This window comes from Heterodontus francisci, unplaced genomic scaffold, assembly GCF_036365525.1.
Source record: "Heterodontus francisci isolate sHetFra1 unplaced genomic scaffold, sHetFra1.hap1 HAP1_SCAFFOLD_255, whole genome shotgun sequence".
NCBI classification, from domain to species: Eukaryota; Metazoa; Chordata; class Chondrichthyes; order Heterodontiformes; family Heterodontidae; genus Heterodontus; species Heterodontus francisci.
The window spans coordinates 1,194,721-1,220,784 of record NW_027142012.1 but is presented as its reverse complement, the minus strand read 5'-3'; the positions used below and the strand labels follow the sequence as shown (position 1 = coordinate 1,220,784).

The 26,064-nt window shown below is 44.4% G+C and overlaps 3 protein-coding genes across 3 annotated transcripts in view; 1 reads left to right on the top strand and 2 right to left on the bottom strand.

The window, feature by feature from the left end:
- Nucleotides 1-3,200: 3,200 nt before the first annotated feature.
- LOC137366205 (histone H2B 1/2-like) lies at nt 3,201-3,545 on the bottom strand (the record flags this gene model as incomplete). Its single annotated transcript, XM_068028191.1, has 1 exon — nt 3,201-3,545. A coding segment is annotated over one exon (345 nt), but the record flags the coding sequence as incomplete, so codon positions are not given.
- Nucleotides 3,546-4,352: 807 nt separating this feature from the next.
- Nucleotides 4,353-17,041, top strand: LOC137366209 (histone H2B 1/2-like). Its single transcript, XM_068028195.1, has 2 exons — nt 4,353-4,403; nt 16,673-17,041. Exons 1-2 carry the CDS (start codon nt 4,353-4,355, stop codon nt 17,039-17,041), a joined length of 420 nt encoding a protein of 139 aa, XP_067884296.1.
- Nucleotides 17,042-17,901: 860 nt separating this feature from the next.
- Nucleotides 17,902-26,064, bottom strand: part of LOC137366208 (histone H2B 1/2-like) — a 32,885-nt gene continuing 24,722 nt past the window's right edge. Inside the window, exon 2 of the mRNA XM_068028194.1 lies at nt 17,902-18,270. Coding sequence (XP_067884295.1) covers nt 17,902-18,270 — 369 coding nt within the window. The remainder of the gene's footprint in view (nt 18,271-26,064) is intronic.

The following is a 26,064-nucleotide window of genomic DNA, read 5'->3' as shown; positions in this document are numbered from 1 at the left end:
GCCCACCTCCTCCTGGAATGTGTCTTTGCAAAGCAGGTGTGGAAAGGGATGCAGTGGTTTTTGTCGAGGTTCATCCCAAGCAGCTCTATAACACAGGAGTCTGTGCTCTGCGGGCTGTTCCCAGGGACGCACATCGAGACAAACATCAACTGCTGCTGGAGGACTATCAATTCGGTGAAAGACGCCCTTTGGTCTGCCCGAATCTTTCTGGTCTTCCAGCGCAAAGATTTGTCCACCACCGAATGTCGCAGACTGGCACATTCCAAGGTCCAGGACTACGTGGTGAGGGACGCACTGAAGCTTGGGGCAGCCGCAGCAAAGGCTCAATGGGGAAATACCACTGTGTAAGGTCCCCCCACCATAGTGAACTGAGGGGCTGGATCCATCGGAAACCCCTCGAACTGTAGCCAGAAATGTTTGTTTGCTGTAAAATGTACATGGCATGAGAAATGAAATGGAAGGGTTGTGAGGCAACTCACTCCTGTATTGAAGGAAACTGCTCTCCTTTCCACTCTCTGCATTGTTTGACTTGGTGCTTTTTGGAACTGTTTTGTAATGTATTTTTTTTACAGATTTTTATGAATAAAGTATATTTTGGAAATTAATAAAAGAAAGTCTGGCAGAGGTAAAGGACTGGGCAAAGGCGGAGCAAAGCGGCACCGCAAAGTGCTTCCTGATGATATCCAGGGCATCATCAAACCAGCAATCCGCCGCCTGGCTCGCCGTGGCGGGGTTAAGCGGATCTCGGGTTTGATCTGTGAGGAGACTCGCGGGGTGTTGAAGGTTTTCCTGGAGAATGTGATCAGGGATGCGGTCACCTACACTGAACACGCCAAGCGCAAGACGGTCACTGCCATGGATGTGGTGTGCGCTCTGAAACGGCAGGGCCGCACAACTCGACCCTTTCCAGCAAACACATAACAAAGGCTCTTCTGAGAGCCGCCCACCGCCTCACAGAGAGAGCAGTGACCTAGAAACGGGAGATGGGATAGGCTGTTCAGAACTTACTGGAATAAATCTGTGCTGTGTTCGGGTAAAAAACTGGAATCCCCGAAATTGACATTTCAGTTGCAGCAAGGATGTGCAGTGGATTTGATTTTCTAAACGGGCTGTGTAAACAGTGCCCGAGACTCGACAGTTAGTTATTTCCCCAATCGACACATGCCCTCAGTGAAAAGCCACATCACTTTCCAGAATCACTCATTGTTTTCATAGAATTTCAAAATGATTTCGTGGCAATGAGGGAATCCGGGAGTTTTGCAGCAGCCGTTGAATCGGTCACTGGAACCAGACCCACTTGTGATGTTATTTCTCCCGAGACGGTGTTTCCTGCAGTGAAACTGACAGGGTTTGTGAAACTGATCAGTTTCAGCTCAATCATTCAGGGACCTGGAATTCCCGCAGTTTGAGCCCGCGCTCACTTCTGATTGGTCACCCTCTTCCCATTCGCATTTCTTAACCAATCGCAGAGCCTCGAATTAGGTAAAATGCATCAAATCATTGGCTTAAATTGTCGAAATTGGCAGAACGTTTGAATTCGAAAAAGGCGCCAATTTCAGTGTGGGCAAAAAGCGAATTACTGGAAAATCTGTTTCAAGTTGTTCGTAAAATATTTTCCACCAACCTTTAAAAACCTTTCTTTATTCCGCTATTATCGCCACAAATTCCTGGCGCTATTTTACGCACAGCTTTAACCTGTCATTTTTTCCCCCACTTCTTATCTGTAACCGGCGGTAAAAGAATCCATTCAGCAATCCTTCAGGGACCAATAACTCAAACTCGGTGTTGAAAGGAATAAATTAGACTATTGGTAATTGCCCTTCACACAGGGATCAGGGGGACAGTGAGAAGCCACTGAAATAGTTGCTCACAAACATTTTAAATAGTTCCTATTCTGTTCTGTTCCTGACATGCTGGAATCAGACAGTAATCAGCCCTTTCTCAGAGACTGTGGGTGGCTCTGAAAAGAGTGTTTGGTATATTAGATGACATTTTGTCTGCTTTACTTTTTCTGGGAGCTCTGAGCGCTGGTTTTCTTGGGTAGCACCCCGCCCTGAGCGATGGTCACCCCTCCCAGCAGCTTGTTGAGCTCCTCCTCGTTGCGGACAGCCAGCTGCAGGTGTCTGGGGATGATGCGGGTCTTCTTGTTGTCCCGGGCCGCGTTACCGGCCAGCTCGAGGATTTCAGCGGTCAGATACTCGAGCACAGCAGCCAGATCGACCGGGGCTCCAGCACCCACATGCTCAGCATAGTTGCCCTTTCTCAGGAGCCTGTGAACACGGCCCACCGGCAACTGCAGTCCAGCCCGGGAGGAGCGAGACTTCGCCTTGGCCCGAGCTTTCCCGCCGGTCTTTCCTCCAGACATTTCCACAATCTCACAAATACTTTCACAAATGGATAATTTCCGCAGGATTTACATTACTTAAAGACTGAGAACTCTCCTCAATGGTCGGTACTTAATTCACCTCATTTGCCTACATTCTTCACCAATCAGGTCACTGACCAACAGAAGAGGGCGGGATTTACCCGCCACGACATCAGAAGCAGAGAATTTGTCAATTTCAAAAAGCCCGCCAATTTCATTGTCGGAAAGGAGCGGATTAAAATAAATGTCATCCTTCGTCAAAGATTTGAAGTCCCATCTCTTGATTTTGTTTTATTCAACTTGTAAAATGTGATTTAAATTGTGACTCATTCTACAATCGCTTTCAAACTGTCCCGGGTGGGGCCTGCATTGGCCTGAAGTGAAATACTCAGTTTAGTTTTGAATCAGAGCCCAGTGACCTTCTCTGAAAAGAGGGAGCCGGATCAAGTCCTCAAACGGCCCTTAACTTGCTCTGTAATAATCCCATCCCAGGCTGTTACACTGCGGAGAGTCGCTGTTAATAAAATGATTAATCAGTGAAGGGATGAAGGTCTAATCCTTACCGCTGAAATCAGCTGTTAATGCGGTCATTCAGGGGCTGTGAAAAACCAGAAACAGAGCAGTTTTAAGCAAGAAAAGTGAAGGCGGGTGATCAGATTATGGGTTCGTGTTCGGTTAATAACAGGAGATACAAACACAGCAGTGGGATCGTTATTATATTATACATTGTCTTAAAGTGATTTCATAGAGATGTCGGGTGCAGCTTTTTCAGAGATTGTGGGTGGCTCTTAAAAGAGCCATTGTGTTTGGGATTTTTTCAGTCCATTGTGTAGTTTTACTTGGAGCTGGTGTACTTGGGCACCGCCTTTGCTGCTTCCAACACGGCGTGCTTGGCCAGCTCCCCGGGCAGCAGCAGGCGCACGGCGGTCTGGATCTCCCGGGAGCAGATGGTGCTGCGCTTGTTATAATGGGCCAGGCGGGAAGCCTCACCCGCGATGCGCTCGAAAATATCGTTCACAAACGAGTTCATGATGCTCATGGCCTTGGAGGAGATGCCGGTGTCGGGATGCACCTGCTTCGTCACTTTGTAGATGTAGATGGAGTAACCCTCCTTCCTCCGCTTCTTGCCGCCCTTTGTTGACGGTTTATTTAAGGTTTTCTTGGCGCCCTTCTTAGGAGCTGCTTTCTTTTTTTTTAATTTCCAAAATATACTTTATTCATAAAAATCTGTAAAAAATACATTGCCAAACAGCACCAAAAAATACAAACATTGCAAGGGAGATCAGTTTCCTTCAATACAATCATGAGTTACTTCACAACCCTTCCATTTCACATTTGTCATGCCAATTACATTTTTACATTTACAGCAAATGAAAAATTTCCCGATACAGTTCGAGGGGTTTCCCAGGGGTCCAGCCCCTCAGTTCAGCTTGGTGGGGGTACCTTACCATTTTCAGTTTCAATTTCAGATACAGAAATAAACCAAACCCCTTCCGAGTGCGGATTAAATAGACAATCCCACAGCTCTATGCTAATGAGGGATGGGAGAAAGTAAAGATTGTGATGGGTGATTGGCAGTGATGTCAGAATAGTTTTCTATCTGCAACCAATCACAGACTCTCTCACTGCATTCAGGAATTCCATTTCCCAAAGACTCTCTCCAGCCCCAGTTTCTATTGAAAAATCCACCGGGAAATGACGCCTGACTGCGAGGGTCTCTTATTCTCAGCAGCTTCTCACATTCCGGCCTCGAAATTGAGCACTTTGTTGGGCGGAAATATTTATTCAGGCAGTTTCAACAGCTCAGAGCGGACACTGGGTTAGAAACCAGAAATTAGAGTACGGGTCACAAACAAGGAGTTTATGCTGAACCTTTATAAATCTCACTGGTTATCGGCCTCAGCTGGAGCATTGTGTCTAATTCTAGGTTCCACATTTTAGCAGGGATATCAAAGCCTGAGAGAGAGTGCAGAGGAGATTGACTAGAATGGCACGAGAGATGCGTGAAAGAATAGCAAAGATAAGGTCGTTCTTCTTGGTGCAGAGATGTTAATGTAATATTTAATAGTTGTGTTCTACATTCTAATGGGTTGAAGAGGAACTGTTTCCACTGGCAGAAGGGTCTGTAACCAATGGACACAGAATTGTTAAAAGAACCAGGGGGAGATGAGGTGATATTTTAACACGCGTTCTGATGATCAGAAATGTACTGCTTGAAAAGGGAGGTGAAAACAGATTCAATAATAACTTTCCTGAGGGAATTGGATCATTATTTGATGGGGAAATTACAGGGCAATGTGAAAATGACAGGGAGGTGGGACTGATTGGACAGTTCTTTCAAAGAGCAGCACAATTGTGCAAATTAACTCTTTCTGTGTTGTAAAATTGTGATTATTGCTGTTCAGAAACATCCTGACACATCCTGAAACATCGTGTCACCTTTCAGTTTACCAGTTTTAAACACCTGGAACTGAGCTGAGTATTTTATTGGCTGTGATTACAGCATCAGAGACCAAAAGACAGCGGCCCAGTCCCAAAATCCACAGAAAGACTCAATGTATTGCTCCATGTGAGCGATGCTGTTAGAGCAGTGAGCATAGCTGCCTTCCAAACAGCTGGAATAAAAACAGAAAATGCTGGAAATACTCAGCAATCATGCAGCATCTGTGGAGAGAGAACAGAGTTAATGTTTCAGGTCAATCACCTTCCAAGCAGTTTTTCCCGGGTTTGATTCCCAGCCATTACAGTTTGGCGTTCCTTAAATTCCTCAGATGAGAAACTGAAAGATAGGAACTGAGTTGGGTGCTGGCTCAAAGGAATTTTGTTTCCCAAACCAAGAAGTGTATAATTGAATAAACATATTTCCAACACTGATTTCCTTCAAATTAAAGTTAAATTGAACTCTGATTTTACTCCTTTTTATTGATAATTATTATTTGACCTGAATCATACAGTGGACTCAGAATAGAATTACTCAGATTCATTTTCCCACAGCTATTCCCGTTCCTTATAAAAAAACAATTCCTGGATTCTGGAAGCTGTGGATTGGAGGGTAACAAACATATCCACACTATTCGAGAAAGGAAAGAGAGAGAAAGCATGGAACTAAAGGCCAGTTAGCGTGACATCAGCAATGGGGAATATGCTACAATCTATTATTACAGACATGGTAAAGGGTGATGTGGAATATCAGAATATGGTTGGGCAGAGTCAACATGGATTTATTAAAAGGAAATTGTCAATGACAAACTAATTAGAATATGTTGATGTTGTAACTGTCAGGGTAGATAAGGGGAACCAGTGGATGTAGTCTGTTTGGATTTTCAAAAATCATTCAATAAGTTATCAAAACAAGAGGTTATTACACCAATGTAGGTCCCATGCGATTTGGGGATAATATATTAGTATAGATTGAGTAGTAGTTAACAGACAAAAAACAGAGAGCAGGAATAACCGAGTCATTTTCGGCAGGAAAGCTGTAAGTAGTTGGATACTGCAAGGATTGGTGCTCGGGACTCAGTTATCTCCATTCTGTATCAATTACTTAGATGAGGTGACCGAATGTAATGTTATCCATGTTTGCTGATGATATAAAGTGAGGTGGCAAAGTAAACTGTGAGGAAGATGCAAAGAGGGAAAAAAGGGATTTAGACAGACTAAGTATGTGGGCAAGAATGTGAGAGATGGATTATAATGGGGAGAAGTGTAAAGTTACACACTTTGGCAGGAAAACAGCAATACAGAACACTTTTGAAATTAGTGAGAGACTGGGAAATGTTTATATTCAGAGGGACCCGAGTGTCCTTGTCCAGGAATCACTGAAAGTTAACGTGCAGGTACTCAACCAATGATATGTTAGTCTTTATTGCAAAGAGATTAGAGTATGAGTATTTATTGCAATTATACAGGCCTTGGTGAGATCACGCTTGGACAGCTGTGCAGTTTTGGTCCCCTTATCTAAGGAAGGATATACTTGCCTTAGAGGGAGTACAGAGACGTGCCACTAGGCTGCTTCCTTGCATGAGGGGATTGTCCTATGAGAAGAGATTGAATAGACTAGGCCTCTATTCCCCAGAATTCAGAAGAGTGAGAGGTAATCTCACTGGCAGATAAAATGCTCAGTGGCTTGACATGGTAAATGCTGGGAGGATGTTTCCTCTAGCTGGGCAATCGAGAATGAAGGGTTACAGTCTCAGTATAAAGGGCTTGGTCATATTTGACTGAGAAGAGGAGATTTTTTTTTCAGTCAAAGGGTTATGAATCTTCTGAATTCTCTATCCCAGAGAGCTCTGGATGCTCAATCATTGTGTATATTCAAGAGAGAGCGATAGGTTTTTGGATACTAAGGGAATCAAGGGGGCTGTGCCAGTGTGGTAAGATGGAGTTGAGGTAGGAGGTCAGTTGTTATCTTATTGAATGGTGGAACTATTTCGATGGGCAGAGTGGCCACTCCTGCTCTTATTTATTATGTAAACTTTCATTCCCTCCCAGGGATTGTTTTATTCTTCAAAAAGAGAAATACTGCAGCCGCTGGAAATCTGAATAACAGAAGATGCCAGAAACACTCAGCAGTTCCAGCAGTATCTGCGGAGAGAAGAAGGGAGGAGCAATGTTTCAGGTCTATAGAAGGGTCACAGAACTGGACCACTAACCCGAGCTTCTCTTCTCCACAGTTATTTCTGGACTGGCTGAGTGTTTTCAGTATTTTAGCTTTTTTTATTTCTGTATGTTATCTCTTTCCCTTTTGACTGTTTGCTGTGAAACTTTCAGCATTGTGCTCAGTTCTGTGTGTAGTTATGTTTTCTTTATTTGAAGTAAAGCAAATAGTATCCTGAAAAATCAGACAGAAATACTGCTCAATGTAGTGTAATATATAACAGGGCACATTTACAAATATCAGATCAATGCAGTAAACATTTTTATTAAGAATTGATTACTTTTATTTTCAGCATAAAAATGTGAAGCAATATGAGTTTATTACAAAGTTTATTACCTCACATTACCTGTTTATTAACCCTGACAGGCTGTGCCAATTTCTGCTTCTATTTTGCAGTTCTCACTTTCAGCTAGCAAATGTCAGCAATCTGTGATCCAGTGCAGTTTACAGATCAGACAGTCAGTCACAACATGCAATAATTGTTCAGATTATGGAGGACAGGTGGGATTTAGAAATACTGGGAATGGAGATGAGTTGTTATTGCACTGAGTTTGCCCAAAGATTAGAGACACCATTGTGGCAAATCAGTCTGTTGTCCTGTACATGAGAATGAGAATCATTCTGTATTTGTGGCTATCTGTCAGTCTCTATTACTGAGTGGGAGTGTGGGATTCATGCTGCATTGGTCAGTCTCTGGTACAAAGTGTGATATTCACTCTGAATGTATAAGGCTCTGGAACTGTTTGTGCGTGTGGAATTCATTCTGTATCTGTCAATCTCTGGTAATATATGTGAATGTGGCATATATGTTATAGCTCTGTGTCACTGTATGTGTGTGTGGGTTTCATTTGATATCTGTCAGCCTCTGTTTCTGTACATGACTGTCAGATTCATACTGTGCCAAAATGTCCCTGTTGCTGTATGTGACTGTGTGATTCATTCTGTATCTGTCATTCCCTGGTACTTTGTGTCAGTATAGACTCATTCTGTATCCCAGTCACATGCACTATATTTGAGAGTGCGATTAATTCTGTACCTTTAAGTCACTGGTATAATATGTAAGTGTTGGATTTCTGTTGGATCTCTCAGTTATTGTTTCTGCTGTGAATTTGGGATGAACATAACATCTGTCAGCCTCTGGTACTGCCTGTGAGTGTGTGTTTTGTTCAATATCTGTCAGTCTCAGGTACTGTCCGCGTGTGTACTTTTTGTTCAATATTTTCAGTTTCTGGTACTGCCTGTGAGTGTAGGTTATGTTCAATGTCTGTCAGTCTCTGGCACTGTCTGTGAGTGTAGGTTATGTTCAGTATCTGTCAGTCTCTGGTACTGCCTGTGAGTGTGGGTTTTGTTCAGTATCTGTCAGTCTCTGGTACTTCCTGTGAGTATAGGTTATGTTCAGTATCTGTCAGTCTCTGGTACTGCCTGTGAGTGTGGGTTTTGTTCAGTATCTGCCAGTCTCTGGTACTTCCTGTGAGTGTGGGTTTTGTTCAGTATCTGTCAGTCTCTGGTACTGCCTGTGAGTGTGGGTTTTGTTCAGTATCTGTCAGTCTCTGGTACTGCCTGTGTGTGGGATGCATTCAGTAGCCATTAATCTCTGGGTTAGTTTGTCATTCTGGATTCACTCTACACAGAATTACAAAGTATTTACAGCACAGAGACAGGCTTTTCTGCCCAAGTGCTGGTAGTTCCAATGAGGTTACTCCAACCCTACTTCATCGAATCCTATCAGCAAATCTCTCAAATTGTTTCTGCCTCATTTAATCATTTAGCTTGATGTTAAATGTAACAATGTTCAGCAGCTCAAGTGATGTCAAAGCAGGGTAAAGAAGTTTCCCCTGAGTTATTTATTTAATTTATTACTGACTATTTCATATCGACAGCTTTGGACTCCACCACAAGTGGGAAACATCTCTACCTCTACCCTCACAAAACCCTTCATATTATTCAATGCTTCTATTAGGTGACCACTCAGAGAAAAGAGCCCAGGCTTGTTCAATTGTATGAACTCCTGTGGAACATATAGTTCGGTTTGCATTTATGGAATAAATACTGTATCTCAGTCTGAAACTGTATGTGATTTTAGATTGGCATCTCATGTGTAGCTCAGGCTGCAATAAATAACTGAGACAATATCTGTCACTCTAACACTATAGTTTTGTGGCGTGCTGTGTTATCTGTCATTCAGTCTGTTCTGATAGAATATATAATGTTACCTTTAAGTCTGAGGCAATGGGGGGTCAGGGACAGGGTCCGGGGGTGCCCAATGGGGGCGGTTGGAGCTTTGAGGGTGGCCCTCCATGGGGAACAGGGTGCCTAATCAGGAGGAACCCCCCGCAGCCCGCAAGAAAGACGCCTGGTTTTATCAGGCAGGGTTCTTGGTGCCTTTGCCACACTGCCTCCCCGCCCCCAACCCAACCAAGGATAAAATACCTGCAGCAGAGAGAGGAGGCCCATAAGTGGCTGTTAATTGGCCAATTAAGGGCCTTGATTGACCTGGCCAGACAGGCTGTTTCTCCCCACCCCCGTTCCGTGTAATATTGCAGTGGGTGTGGGAGGGGGTCAGAAAATTTCCATCAGATTGGAAGTTGGCAAATGTTACACTGCTTTTCAGGAAAGGAGGGAGAGAGAAAACTGTGAACTACAGGTCAGTTAGCCTAATATCAGTCCTTGGGAAAATGCAGTAAGTCTGAACAATGCACTGAGAAAAGCATTCAAACAAGTCAACATGATTTTCCTGAAGGGAAATCTTGTTTGACAAATTTATGAGAGTTTTTTGAGGATGTAACTAGCAGGGTAAAGGGAAACTAGTCGTATTCCTGGATTTCCAAAAGGCATTCAAGAAGGTGCTACATAAAAGGTTAATAGAGAGGATAAGGGACTCATGGAATTGTGGGTAATATATCAGCATGGATAGAGGATTGGTTAATGGACAGGAAGCATAGAGTGGGTATAAACAGATTGGCAGGCAGTGAATAATGGAGTGTCGCAAGGATAAGTGCTGGAGTCTCAGCTATTTACAATCTAAATTAATGACTTAGATGAAGAGACAGAGAGTAATGTATCTAAGTTTGCTGATGATACAAAGGTAGATGGAAAGGGAAGCTGTGGAAGGACATAGAGAGGCTGCAAAGAGATATAGACAAGTTCAGTGAGTGGGCAAGAAGATGGTAGATGGAGTATAATGTAGGGAAGTGTGAAGTTCTTCACTTTGGTCATAAGAATAGAAATGTAGAATATTTGATAAAAGGTGTGAAACTTGTAACTGTTGGTGTTCAAAGAGACTTGGGTGTACTTGTGCAAGGAATACAGAAAGTTGCATGCAGGTACAAGAAGCAATTAGGAAGGCAAATGGCGTGTTGGCCTTTATTGCGAGGGGATTAGAATACAGCAATAAAGAAGTGAGTTACAATTGTACAGGATTTCGGTGAGACCACATCTGGAATACAGTGTGACGTTTTGGTCTGCACACTTAAGAAAGGATATATGTGCATTGGAGGCGGTGCAGCAAATGTTCACTAAATTAGTCCCTGGGATGAGGGGATTGTCCTATGATGAGAGGCTGAGTAAATTGGGCCTATACTCTGGAGTTTAGAAGAATGAGAGGTGATCTCATTGAAACTTACAAAATTCCGAAGAAGCATGATAGGGGAGACACTGAGAGATTGTTTCTGCTGGTCAGAGAATCTAAAACATGGGGACACCGTGCCACGATAAGGGGCTGATCATTTAGGACTGAGATGAGGAGAAATTACTTCACTCAAAGGGTTGTGAATCTTTGGAATTTTCTACTCCAGAGGATTGTGGATGCTCCATCATTCAGTAAAGCTGCGATAGACAGATTTTTGATCTCTCAGAGAATCAGGGGATAAGGTGAGCAGGCGGGAAAGTGGAATTGAAGCCTAAGGTTATCAATGATGGTACTGAATGGCGGAGCAGGCTCCACGGGCCATATGATCTACTCCCGCTCCTATTTTGTGTGTTTTTGTGTTCTGACTACTTCTGCTGTCGGTGATTGTGGAATTGATGTCTCCGCTCTCTGTGTCTGATACTGTACTTACTGTGTGTGAGGAGCTGGCTGCACTTCCCCTTGTGTCGAGGAATCACTACATTTATTCAGCTTCCTCAAGTATTGCCTGTAGAATGAAAAAGTATTTATTATAATTCAGGAAGAGATGTGGTGGAAGTTACAAGAGAGACCAAAACAATTTTTCAATGAATAATCATTGTGAACAATCACAAAGGAAACCCAGCAATACAAACAGAGTCAGTGTCTGATTCCACTGCAGTCCTGCAGCCCCCAGCTACTGCATACCAGAGGCTTTGGCCATTTTACAACAATTAAATAACATCCAGAAACAATCCACTGGGCCAGGAATGGGACTGACCGACGGAGCAGGGACTTTTACACAGGTCAGATTTCCAGTTCCCGCTCCCATGGTCTAACCGTTCAAATGAAACCAAACAGCCGCTGTTTAAAATGTGTCCTTCACACTTCTCACCTGGTGCTTATAATAGATTCACTTTGTGTAACTCCCCACATCCTGACTGTCCTCTTTTGTTTCCACACTTCACTGTCCAATAACAACAAACTGTGGGAACAGGCGATATCCCTCTCATTCCGCTGGCGCGGACACGATGGGCCGAATGGACTCATTCTGTGCCGGAAGTTTTCCACGTTTCTGGCTGAAGTGCTGCGGAAATCTGGGCCTGTGCTCCCCTCCCCCAGCACTGCCTGTGAGCGGAAGAAGATGGTTTAAAACAGCCGCGAATGGAGAGATCCCGGTCCCGGAGCAAGGCAGCAAACAGCAGCCTCCTTCCAGCAGCACAGCGCTTTGGGAGCATGTCCGCAGATAGACTCAGAGATCAGCATCGAGTCCGGGGCAAGTTCAGGGGCAGACGGGGGCTGTTTGTCGGAGGCGGAGTGGATCTGAAACTGGTCTCAGAACATGGAGTGAGTGGAGAGGCCATTCTCCGGTTGTTTGTGGACAAGGGGATGGAGACAGAATTGGAAGAAACTTATTGTAGTGGAGTGAAACAGCGACAATATTTGTGTTGCGGTGGTTCTTTTGCGGGTATCCATAATGATTATTATTTGAGGGATTAAATTCATTAAAACTCTATATCTTTGATCTCACCTGTATTTTAGTTACAAACATACTTTTGTTCAAACAGGGAAATGATTGAATGAACCAGAATAAATGGGCTATTTCCTCCACCCAAGTTACAAGGAAGAGTGCCACCAGCTCCTTCTCACACACAATACGTACATTATCACTCACAGAGCGCAGAGACACAGACAGGTCATCAGTTCCACAGTCTCAGACAGCAGAAATAGTTCCAGAGACACATTTTCAATCCATCAATCAAATAGAGCAGGAAAGACAGACGTTGTTTCTATGTCACCCCAACTCATTACCACTGACAGGTAGATACATAAATCCCAGTCCAACAACTCACCCACAATCAAATTATCAGTGTGTCAATCCCACAATAGTGCAACCTCAGCTACAAATTAAACACACAGAGAACTGACACATGGTTCCTGTTTCAAAGTTACAGAATTAACCTCAATAATGTACTCTGAGATTCAAGTTAAATACCAGCCCAATATTTACACAGGTTATGAGTTTATTATCAGTATTAATTCCCATCATGTTTCCAGACAGATACATTAGACTCAAGTCCATAATCAGATTGAGAGATTCTGAAATATCGTATAACCTGAGATCCAAACTCAGATTCCAGTTTAAAACTCATCCAGATTGTGAAACTAAAAGATACATTATAAATTTGATCAGTATAGTCTGAGCTCTAAATTACATACCAGTCCTGAAACCTCGTACAGTGGCAGATGGAAGATACTGTACAATTCCAGACTGAGCTCATTTTACATGCAAGTCCAAGATTCTCCCTCAGACTGAATGGCACTGATCAAATTGATCAGTACAGCCTGAGTTACACTTGCACACCAATCCTGTATCAGATTGTCGGATACATTATCTTTCACTATTATGTTCACAGTGACAGATATTTAATACAAAGCAAAACCTCAAATATATTGTCTGCTGAAAACCTACCACATCAGTGGCCTGTTGCTGTGCTGACATTTTATGGAGAATAAATCCAGACTTGCCATCAGTCCCAGGGACGGAGGATTATATAATGAATCCGACACTCACACAGAGTACCAGATACTGACAGATAGAGAGTGATGCTGAAACACATGCTCAGTGCCAGATGCTGAAAGATATAGGTTGATTACTGCACTCACTCACAGTACTTCAGCCTGAGTCATCTAAAGCAACCTAACACACACAAAATAGCAGTGAGAGAGTAAGAAAGAGTCCAAAACTCACATAGAGTACCAGACACTGATAGATACAAACTGAAAACTACACACACATGGATATAAGATTGGCTAACTCACAGGAAACAGAGAGTGGGGACAAATGGGGCATTTTCAGATTGGCAAACTGTAACTAATGGAATGTCACAGGGATCAGTTCTGGTGCCTCAACTATTTATGGTCTATATTAATAATTGTATGAAAGCACTGAGTGTACTGTTGCCAAATTTATGGGTGGTACAAAGATAGGTATGAAAGAAAGTCGTGAGGAGAACATAAAGTGTCTGCAAAGAGATATAGATAGGTTAAATCAGTGGGCAACAGTTTGGCAGATGGAGTATAATATCGGAAAATGTGAGATTGTCTACTTTGGCAGGAAGAATAGAAAAACAGAATATTACTTACATAGAGACAGACTGCAGAATGCTGCTGTACTGAGGGATCTGGGTGCCAGGTACATGAATTACAGAAAAGTTAGCATGAAGGTATAGCAAGTAATTAGGAATGCAAATGGAATGTTGGAATTTTTAGCAAGGGGAATGGAGTATAAAAGTAGGGAAGTTTTGCTGTAACTGTACTGGGCATTAGTGGCATCCCAACTAAAGTACTCCATACAGTTTTGGTCTCCTTACTTAAGGAGGGATATACTTGTATTGGAATCAGTTCAAAGAATGTTCACTAGGCTGATTCCTGGGATGAAGGGTTGACTTGTGAGAATAAGTTGAGCAGATTGGGCCTCTGCTCACTGGAGTTTAGAAGATTGAGAGGTGATCTTATTGAAACCTATAAGATTCTCAGTGGGCTGGACAGGTAGATGCTGAGAGGATGTTTCTCCTTGTGGGGGAATGTAGAATTATGGGCCACAGTTTCAAGATAAGTGGTCTCCCATTCAAGAAAGAGATGAGGAGGAATTTCTTCTGTCAGAGGGTTGCTCATCTTTGGAATTCTGTTCTCCAGAGGACTGTGGAGGCTGGGTCATTGAATATATTCAAGGCTGTGATAGACAGATTTTTTGATGTACAAGGGAGTCATTGGTCAATGGGCACAGGCAGGAAAGTGGAATTAAGGCCTCAATCAGAACAGGCATGATCTTATTGAATGGCAGAGCAGGATTTATGGGCCACATGGCCTTCTGGAAGCGATCCTGAGTGTCATTGTCGATATCTGCCCTTGGTGACAGGAGGTTCCCAAGGTATGAGCAGTGATCCACATTGTCCAGTGATTCGCCGTGGATCTTAATAGTCGGGGGCAGTGTCGGGGAGCAGGCTGGCAGAGGACCTTAGCTTTCCGGATGTTTTGCTTCAAGCCAATTCTTTCATACGCCTCCATGAATGCATCGATGAGGGTTTGAAGCTTGGCCTCTGAGTGTGCGCATATGCAAGCATTGTCAGCATACTGCAGCTCGATGACAGATGTTGGAGTGGCCTTGTTTCAGGACTGCAGGCAATGTAGTTTCAATAGTTTCCCACTCGTCCTGTCGAGTAGATCTGCTTACACGAACTAAAGAACAGCTGATGGGCTGAAAGAGTGCAGGAAATACAGCAACTTGCTGACAGCCACGACATGTGTGGATTCTTCAGCACCGTCAAGACCATTTATGGCCCAAATTACCAAGGACCTACCCTACTGAGAGTAAAGAATGGAGTGACACTGATCAAGGTCAGAGAGGCAGTCAGCACTCGTTGGAAGTAGCACTTTGAAGATCTTCTCAATCGCAACTCAGTCCTTGATGCAAGTGCCACATTCCACAGCATGTTACCCACCATGACGTCAGCACAATCCCAGCCCAACAGAAATTGAAAAGGCAATCTAACAGGTAAAAAAAAAAATGAAGGCCACCGGCATAGATGGAATTCCCTCTGAAAATCTAAAATACGACAGAGAAGAACACTTAACACAAATACATGGTCTCATTTCCCTCAGCTGGAAGGACAAGAGCATGCCAGGGATCTCTGAGATGCTGTCATTGTGATCATCACCAAAAATGGTGACAGGACCGACTGTGGTAATGACAGAGGGGTATCCCAGCTGTTCACTACAGGGAAGGTCATCACAAGAGTCCTTCTCAACTGTCTCCTCCCCGTGGGTGAAGATCTCCCACTGGAATCACAATGTGGATTCTGTCCATCAAGAGACACAGTGGACATGATCTTCACAGCAAGACAATGCCAAGAAAATGTAGGGAGCAGCAGCAACCTTTCTACCTGGTCTTCTCTGACCTGACAAAGGCCTTCGACTCTACCAACCAGGAGGGATTATGGAACGTCTTCCTCAAATTTGGCTGCCGGAAAAATTCGTCACCAACCTCCAACGACTGCATGATGACATGCAAGCTGAAATCCTTCCCAACGGACCTACCACTGACCCTATCCCAATGCAAACTGGGGTCAACTAAGTCTGTGTCATCGCACCAACGCTCTTTTCCATCTTCCTCGCACCAACACTCCGCCTCAACTCCTCACACTCAAACACAGCAACAGAGACTGACAGATACAGAATGGATGTCATACTCAAACACAGTACCAGAGTCTGACAGATACAGTGGTGCAGTGGTTCGCACTGCAGCCTCACAGCTCCTGGGACCCGGGTTCGATTCTGGGTACTGCCTGTGCGGAGTTTGCAAGTTCTCCCTGTGACCGCGTGGGTTTTCGCCAAGTGCTCCGGTTTCCTCCCAGCGCCAAAGACTTGCAGGCTGATAGGTAAATTGGTCATTGTAAATTGCCCCTAGTGTAGGTTGGGATTACTGCAGGGTTAGTATAAATAAGTGATTGTTGGTGGGCCGAAGGGCCTGTTTCAGTGCTATATCTCGAAATAAATAAATACGGAATAAATCCATGCAGCACCAGAGACTGAGAACTGCTGAATGACAGAACACATTCAAACACAGGAGCAGAGAATAAAAGAAATGGAATTGATTGCACACTCACATGCAATAGCAACGACACAGAATCATCAATAAGCGTCCTTTCAACAACATGCAGAACATTTCCAGAGAGCTTGACACAGGGAGCGGCTCTTTCAATGGAAACTGCAGCTGGAGAGAGTCTTTGTGAAACATACTTCCCGATTGCAGTACGAATGTTTGTGATTGGCTGCAAAGTTTGAATGTGATTGGATGGTGAAGGACACCAATTATAGTATTGCAATATAAACCCATTGTGACATCACTCCCAATCACCCAATCACAATCTTTACTTTCCCCCATCCCTTATTAGCATAGAGCTGTGGGATTGTTTATTTAATCCGCACTCGGAAGGGGTTTGGTTTATTTCTGAGTCTGAAATTGAAACTGAAGATGGTTGAGGAGAAGAAGAAAGCAGCTGCTAAGAAGGGCGCCAAGAAAACTGTGAGTAAACCATCAGCAAAGGGCGGTAAGAGGCGGAGAAAGTCGAGGAAGGAGAGTTACTCCATCTACATCTACAAAGTGATGAAGCAGGTTCACCCCGACACCGGCATCTCCTCCAAGGCCATGAGCATCATGAACTCGTTTGTGAACGATATTTTCGGGCGCATCGCGGGTGAGGCTTCCCGCCTGGCCCATTACAACAAACGCAGCACCATCAGCTCCCGGGAGATCCAGACTGCCGTGCGCCTGCTGCTGCCCGGGGAGCTGGCCAAGCACGCCGTGTCGGAAGGGACAAAGGCGGTGACCAAGTACACCAGCTCCAAGTAAAACTGCACAATGGACTGAAAAACATCCCAAACACAACGGCTCTTTTAAGAGCCACCCACAATCTCTCTGAAAAAGCTACAACATCATCTCTCTGGTTTTGATTTGTTTTGTTTTTTGATACCAAGAGTCTGGAACTTTCTAATTGCCTTTCTGATCTCTTTTAACCCCATGGATTCTGTGTGATTTCATCAGATCTTTGTGTCTCTACTTAATAATGCCGCGTAAATTAATTACTGATCACTGACCCCATGTACGCTTTGATCTCGGACTATTCTCCGTCCTTTTTGAAACAGTCTGGAAGCGGCGGCAGAAAGTCTCATTCACAGCATTCTGGAAGCGGACACATTTCAGGTCAATCTTTGTCAAGATACCGCATCACTGATTCTAGATTGAACCTATTTGTGGGAGACAAAAGCGGAGAGAAAGTGTTTTATTGTCAGGTGTTGAAATGTGAGACTGAGGTTTCCTACAACAGCGGGGTTTCTAGAAAATGTACTTATTAATTATTGAGGCCGAGCTTGAACAAGGGAAACAAGTGACTGATCTGTCAGCTTATTGACGAAATAGTACAACAGCGAAAATGAACGCGCGTCCGAGATCAAAGCGAACATGGGGTCAGTGATCAGCAACAAATTACACGGCATTATTAAGTGGAGACACAAAGATCTCAACAGTGAAAGTCAATCACCCAGAATCCATGGGGTTAAAACAGAGATCACAAAGGCAATTGGAAAGTTCCAGACTCTTCATGAAAAAAACAAATTGATACCATAGAGATGATGTAGCTTTTTCAGAGAGATTGTGGGTGGCTCTTAAAAGAGCCGTTGTGTTTGGGATGTTATTCAGTCCATTGTGCAGTTTTACTTGGAGCTGGTGTACTTGGTCACCGACTTTGTCCCTTCCGACACGGCGTGCTTGGCCAGCTCCCCGGGCAGCAGCAGGCGCACGGCGGTCTGGATCTCCCGGGAGCTGATGGTGCTGCGCTTGTTGTAATGGGCCAGGCGGGAAGCCTCACCCGCGATGCGCTCGAAAATATCGTTCACAAACGAGTTCATGATGCTCATGGCCTTGGAGGAGATGCCGGTGTCGGGGTGAACCTGCTTCATCACTTTGTAGATGTAGATGGAGTAACTCTCCTTCCTCGACTTTCTCCGCCTTTTGCCTCCCTTTGCTGACGGTTTCCTCACAGTTTTCTTGGCGTCCTTCTTAGCAGCTGCTTTCTTCTTCTCCTCAACCATCTTCAGATCCAATTGCAGACACAGAAATAAACCAAACCCCTTCCGAGTGCGGATTAAATAGACAATCCCACAGCTCTATGCTAATGAGGGATGGGGAAAGTAAAGATTGTGATTGGGTGATTGGGAGTGATGTCTAAACGGTTTTATATTGAAATTGCCTAATTGGTGTATTCCGCCATCCAATCAGAATAAATATTTGCAACCAATCACAAACACCCTTACTGCAATCTGTAAGTATATTTCACAAAGACTCTCTCCAGTCCCAGTTGATCGTAAAACAGCCGCTCCCTGTGTAAAGCTCCCTGGAAATGTCCTGGCTGTTGTTGGGAGGACACTTTTTGACTGATTCTGTGTCGTTGTGTCTCTGCTATTGCATGTGAGTGTGCAATTAATTCCGTTTATTTTACTCTCTGCTCCTGTGTTTGAGTGTTTTATGTAATTTGGTAGCTCTCAGTCTCTGGTTCCGTGTCAGTGCGCCATTTTCCACCACTCTCTTGGCCAGTCTGGACATACCAGTGGAAGCCTTTCCCATGTGCTTGTTGACTTCTGCATCGGGAGACAGGTTACTGGTGATAGTTGAGCCTGGATAGGTGAACTCTTGAACCACTTCCAGAGCGTGTTCGCCCATATTGATGGATGGAGTATTTATAATGTCCTGTCCCATGATGTTCGTTTTCATGAGGCTGATGGTTCGGCCAAATTCGTTGTAGGCAGCCGCAATGCTGCAGACACTCTTCAGTGTGGGATGTTAATGCAGCATCGTCAGCAAAGAGGAGTTCCCTGATGTGGACTTTCTGTACTTTGGTCTTCGCTCTTAGACGGGCAAGGTTGAACAAACTGCCATCTGATCTTGGAGGAAAATTCCTTCTTCTGAAGACTTGAACGCATGTAAGAGCAGCAGGGAGAAGAAGATCCCAAACAGTGTAGGTGCGAGAACACTGCTATGCCCAGACTGGCCAAGTAAGTGTGGGGAAATGGCACACTGACACGGAACACAAAAGTCCAAGTATATCAAGCCTGTGTCCTCAGTACTTTGCTCTGCGGCAGCGAGGCCTGGACAACGTATGTCAGCCAAGAGCGACGTCTCAATACATTCCATCTTTGCTGCCTCTGGAGAATCCTTGGCATCAGGTGGCCGGACCGTATCTCCAACACAGAAGTCCTTGAGGCGGTCATCATCCCCAGCATATACACCCTACGGAGCCAGCGGTGCTTGAGATGGCTTGGCCATGTGAGCCGCATGAAAGATGGCAGGATCCCCAAGGACACATTGTACAGCAACCTCGTCACTGGTATCAGAACCACCGACCATCCATGTCTCCACTTTAAAGTCGTTTGCAAACACGACATGAAGTCCTGTGACATTGATCACAAGTCGTGGGAGTCAGTTGCCAGTGATCGCCAGAGCTGGCGGACAGCCATAAATGCGGAGCTAAAGTGTGGTGAGTCGAAGAAACCTAGCAGTTGGCAGGAAAAAAGACAGAGGCTCAAGGGGAGAGACAACTGTGTAACAGCCCCGACAACCAATTTTCCTTCAGCACCTGTGGAAGAGTGTCGCTCGAGAATTTGCCTTCATAGCCACTCCAGGTGCTGCTTCACAAACCACTGACAAGCTCCAGGCGCTTACCCATTGTCTCTCGAGACAAGGAGGCCAAAGAAGAAGAAAAGAAGTCTCCGGTGCTGTGTGGATTCATTTTGTATCTATCAGACTCTGGTACTGTGAGTGTGACATCCATTCTGTACCTGTCAGACTCTGGTACTGTGAGTGTGACATCCATTCTGTATCTGTCAGTCTCTGGTACTGTGAGTGTGACATCCATTCTGTATCTGTCAGTCTCTGGTACTGTGAGTATGAGGAGATGAGGTGGAGTGTTGTGGCAAGGATGACGGAAAAGAGCATTGGTGCGATGACACAGCCTTGCTCGACCCCAGTTTGCATTGGGATTGGGTCAGTGGTAGGTCCGTTGGGAAGGATTACAGCTTGCATGTCATCATGCAGTCATCAGAGGATGATGATGAATTTCTCTGGGCAGCCAAATTTGAGGACGTTCCATAATCCCTCCTGGTTGGTAGAGTCGAAGGCCTTTGTCAGGTCAGAGAAAACCAGGTATAAAGGTTGCTGCTGCTCCCTACATTTTCTTGGAGTTGTCTTGCTGTGAAGATCATGTCCATTGTGCTACTTGATGGACAGAATCCACATTGTGATTCCAGTAGGAGCTCTTCAGCCACGGGGAGGAGGCAGTTGAGAAGGACTCTTGTGATGACCTTCCCTGTGGTGGACAGCAGGGATACCCCTCTGTAGTTACCACAGTCAGTCTTGTCACCTTCTTCAAAGATGATCACTATTACAGTGTCTCGGAGATCCCCTGTCATACTCTCCTCCTTCCAAATGAGGGAAATGAGACCGCGTATTTGCGTCAAGAGTGCTTCTCTGCCAGATTTTAGAATTTTGATGGGAATTCCATCTATGCCAGCGGCGTTATTGTTTTTTAGCTGTCAGATGTCCTTTTCAATCTCTGTCAGCCTGGGATTGTGCTGACAGCACGGTAGGTAGCATGCTGTGGAATGCGGTCAAGGGCACTTGCATCAAGGACTGAGTTGCGATTGAGGAGATCTTCAAAGTGCTACTTCCAACGAGTGCTGATTGCCTCTCTGACCTTGATCAGTGTCACTCCATTCTTTTGCTCTCAGTAGGGTAGGTCCTTGGTAATTTGGGCCATAAATGGTCTTGACTGTGCTGAAGAATCCTCACATGTCGTGGCTTTCAGCAAGTTTTTGTTGTTCCAGTGTTCTTTCAGCCCATCAGCTGTTCTTTAGGTCGTATGTGTAGATCTACTCTACAGGACGAGAGGGAAACTATTTAACCTATGCTGCCTCCAGTCCAGATGTAAGGCCACTCCAACCTCTGTCATCAAGCTGCAGTATGCTGACGACGCCTGCGTATGCGCACACTCAGAGGCCAAGCGTCAAACCCTGATCAATGCATTCACGGAGGTGTATGAAATAATTGGCCTTAAGCAAAACATCCAGAAGACAAAGGTCCTCTACCAGCCTGCTCCCCGACACTGCCCCTCAACTATCAAGATCCACAGCGAACCACTGGGCAATGTGGATCACTGCTCATACCTTGGGAACCTCCTGTCACCAAGGGCAGATATCGACAATGACACTCAGCATCATGTCCAGTGTGTCAGCATAGCCTTCAGTCCTCTGAGGAAAAGAATGTTTGATGACAAAGAACTTAAATCAGACACCAAGCTCATGGTTGACATGGCTGCAGTGTTACCTGCCCTCCTGTATGTGTCAGAAACATGGATACTGTACAGCAGATATCTCAAAGCCCTGGAGAGATATCACCGGTGGTGATTCCACAAGATCCTGCAAATTCAGATGCAGGACAGGCGCTGCAATATCAGTGTCCTTTCTCAGGCCAACATCCCCAGTATCCAGACACTGGTCATGGCTAGTCAGTTATGTTGGACGGGCCACATCATCCCCATGCCTGACGCCAGAGTCCCAAAACAAGCTTTCTACTCTGAACTCCATCAGGGCAAGGAGCTACCAGGAGGGCAGAGGAAACATTACAAGAATTTCCTTCAAGACATCCTGAAAAGCCCTGACATCTGCACTGATTCATGGGCATCTCTTGCTTGAGACCACCCAAAATGGAGAAGAAGCATCCGCGAAGGTGCCAGCCAGTTTGAAATTCGTCGACATGCCCAGGAAGCAACCAAATGCAAAGAGTGGAAGGAGTATTTGGAAATTAGAGAATCCCATTCACCCACCTCACCAAGCACCATCTGCCCCACCTGTGGCCGAGTGTGTGGATCAAGAATTGGACTATTCACTTGCCTAATGAACCACAACCCTGGAGTGGAAGAAAGTCATCCTCATTCCTGAGGAAGTTCCGAAGAAGAAGTTTAGTGTGACATCCATTCTGCATCTGTCAGTCTCTGGTATTGAATATGAGTGTGGGATTCATTCAGTATCTGTCGGTCCCTTGCACTGTGTTTGAGTGCAGTTTTCAGGCTGTATCTATGAGTATCTTGTGTGTGAGTTTTGTATTCATCTGCATCTTTCAACCTCGAACACATTATTTGAGTTTTGCAGTCATTCTGAACTGACCCTTGGTAATGTATGTGTGTTTGAGGGTGATTGTTTACCTGTTAATCTGTTGTCCTGTACATGAGCGTGAGATTCATTCTGTATAACTCTATCTCTGTTCTTGTTGTGTGTGTGTGTGATTCATTCTGTATAACTCTATCTCTGTTCCTGTTGTGTGTGTGTGATTCATTCTATATGCTCCATCTCTGGTATCACATTTATGTGTGGTATCAATTCCATTTCTGTCATTTCTGGTACTGTATGTGAGTGTTTACTTCATTCTGTAACTGTCAGTCTCTGGCACTGTCTGCATGTTCTGGATCCATTTTGTAACTATCAGTCTCTCGCGCAGTGTGAATGTGGAATTAATTTTGTATCTCTCCATCTCTAGTGTCATGTGTAAATTTGGAGTTCATTCTGAATTGGTCATTGGTACTGGATCTGCCATTCTCTAGTACAGTTTGTGAATGTGGGATTCGTTCTGTACCTGTCACTCACTGGAACTTTGTGAAAGTGTGCAATACATTCTGTATCTGTCGGCCTCTGGTAGTGTGTGTGATTGTGGGATGAATTAATTAGCAGTCAGTGGTGCTCGATGTGAATGTGGAAATCATTCTGTAACTCAGTCTGATATTGTTCTGTGAGGGTGGGAATCACATGTATCTTTCAATCCCTGGTGCTGTGTGTGAGCATGGGATTCATTCTGTACCTGTCAGTCATACTGTATGTATCTGTGGGATTTATTCTGTACCTTTCAGTCTCTGGTATTTTGTACGAAAGTGGGATTAATTCTGGATCCACTGCCACACACTGGTTGAGTGTGTGTGTGTGTGTGTGTGTGTGTGTGTGAGTGTGTGTGTGTGTGTGTGTGTGTGTGTGTGTGTAAGAAGATAAAAAGATACAAAATAGGAGCAGGAGATGGCCATTTGGCCCATCGAGCCTGCTCCGCCATTCAGTAAGATCGGGGTTGTTCTGATTGTGGCCTTGACTCCACTTTCCTGCCTGCGCCCATGACCATTGACTCCCTTGTAGATCAAAAATCTGTCTATCACAGCCTTGAATATATTCAATGACCCAGCCTCCACAGTCCTCTGGAGAACAGAATTCCAAAGATGAACAACCCTCTGAGCGAAGAAATTCCTCCTCATCTCCTTCTTGAATGGGAGGCCACTTATCTTGAAACTGTGGTCCCTAATTCTACATTCCCCCACAAGGAGAAACATCCTCTCAGCATCTACCTGTCCAGCCCACTGAGAATCTTATAGGCTTCAATAAGATCACCTCTCAATCTTCTAAACTCCAGTGAGTATAGGCCCAACCTGCTCAACTTTTTCTCATAAGACAATCCAACTTCCGAAGTATCAGCCGAGTGAACCTTCTCTGAACTGATTCCAATGCAAGTATAGCCCTCCTTATGTAAGGAGACCACAACTGTGTGGAGTACTTTAGTTGGGATGTCACTAATGCCCTGTACAGTTACAGCAAATCTTCCCTACTTTTAAACTCCATTCCCCTCTCTAAAAATGCCAACATTCCAGTTGCCTTCCTAATTACTTGCTATAGCTGCATGCTAACTTTTTTGTAATTCATGTACCTGGACACACAGATTCCTTGGTAATATTCTGTTTTTCTATTCTTCCTGCCAAAGTAGACAATCTTACATTTTCCCATATTATACTCCATCTGTCAAACTTTTGCCCACTGATTTAACCTAGCTATATCTCTTTGCAGACACTTTGTGTCCTTCTCACAACTTGCTTTCCTACCTATCGTTGTACCATCCATGAATTTGGATTTACACTCGGTCCCTTCATGCAAGTTATTAATAAAGACCATAAAGATTGAGGCACCAGCACTGATCTCTGTGGCACTCCATTAGTTACAGTTTGCCAATTTGAAAATTCCCCAATTATCCCCACTCTGTTTCTTGTGAGTTAGCCAATACTATATCCATGTGCGTGCAGTTTTCAGATTGTGTCTATCAGTGTCTGTTACTCTGAGTTTTGGACTCTTTCTCAATCTCTCAGTGCTACTATTTGTGTGTTAGGTTGCTTTAGATGACTCAGGCTGAGGTACTGTCAGTGAGTGCAGTAATCAACCTATACCTTTCAGCATCTGGCACCTAGCATGGGTTTCAAAATCACTCTCTATCTGTTCGTGTCTGGTACTCTGTGAGAGTGTGGGATTCATTATATAACCTTCCGTCACTGGGACTGGTGCAAGTCTGGATTTATTCTACACAAAAATTCAGCACAGCAACAGGCCACTGATGTGGTAGGTTTTAAGCAGACAGGTAGATACATAAATCCTGTTTGAGGTTTTGCCCAGTATTAAATAGTATCTGTCACTGTGAACACAATAGTGAAATATAATGTATCCTGCAATCTGATACAGGATTGGTGTGCAAGTGTAACTCAGGCTGTACTCATCAATTTGATCAGTGCCATTCAGTCTAACTCTGAGTGAGAATCTTGGACTTGCATGTAAAATGAGCTCAGTCTGGAATTGTACAGTATCTTCCATCTGACACTATATGAGGTTTTAGGACTGGTACGTAATTTATAGCTCAAACTATACGAATCAAATTTATATTGTATCTTTTAGTTTCACAATCCGGATGAGTTTTAAAGTGGAATCTGAGTTTGTATCTCTGCAATCTGATTATGCACTTGAGATTTGTATCTAATGTATATTTCTGGACACATTATGGGAATTAATACTGATAATAAAGTCAAAACCCGTGTAAATATTAGGCTGGTATTTAACTTGAATCTCGGAGCACTTCATTGAGATTATTTCTGTAACTTTGAAACAGCAACCATGTGTCAGTTCTATGTGTATTTAATTTGTAGCTGAGGTTGCTCTATTGTGAGATTGACACACTGATAATTTGATAGTGGGTGAGAATTTGGACAGGGATTTGTGTATCTACCTGTCAGTGGTACTGAGTTGGGGTGACATGAAAACAACGTGCGTCTCTCCTGCTCCATTTGATTGATGGATTGAAAATGTGTCTCTGGATCTGTTTCTGCTGTCTGAGACTGTGGAACTGATGACCTGTCTGTGTCTCTGCGCTCTGTGAGTGATAATGTACGGACTGTGTGTGAGAAGGAGCTGGTGATACTCTTCCATGCAACTTGGTGGAGGAAACATCACATTTATTTTGGTTCATTCAATTATTTGTCTGTTTGAACAAAAGAATGTTTATAATTCAAATACTGGTGAGACAGAAGATACAGGATTTTAATGAATTTAATCTCTCATAATAATTATAAACGCCCACAAAGGAAGCCCAGCCATACAAATATTATCATTGTTTGACTGCACTGCAGTAACAGGTTCTTCCCATTCTGTCTCCATCCCCTTGTCCACACACAACCCGAGAATGGCCTCTCCCTTCCCCCACTCACTCCATGTTCCGGGACCAGTTCCTGCTCCACTCCGCCTCAAACAAACAGCCCCCGCCTGCCCCTGAACTTGCCCCGGACTCGATGCTGATCTCTGAGTCTATCTGCGGACACGCTCCCAAAGCGATGTGCTGCTGGAAGGAGGCTGCTGTTTGCTCCCTTCCACCGGGACCGGGATCTCTCCATTGGCGGCTGTTTTAAACCATCTTCTTCCGCTCACAGGCAGTGGTGGGGGACGGGAGCGCAGGCGCAGATTTCTGCAACAATTCCGCAA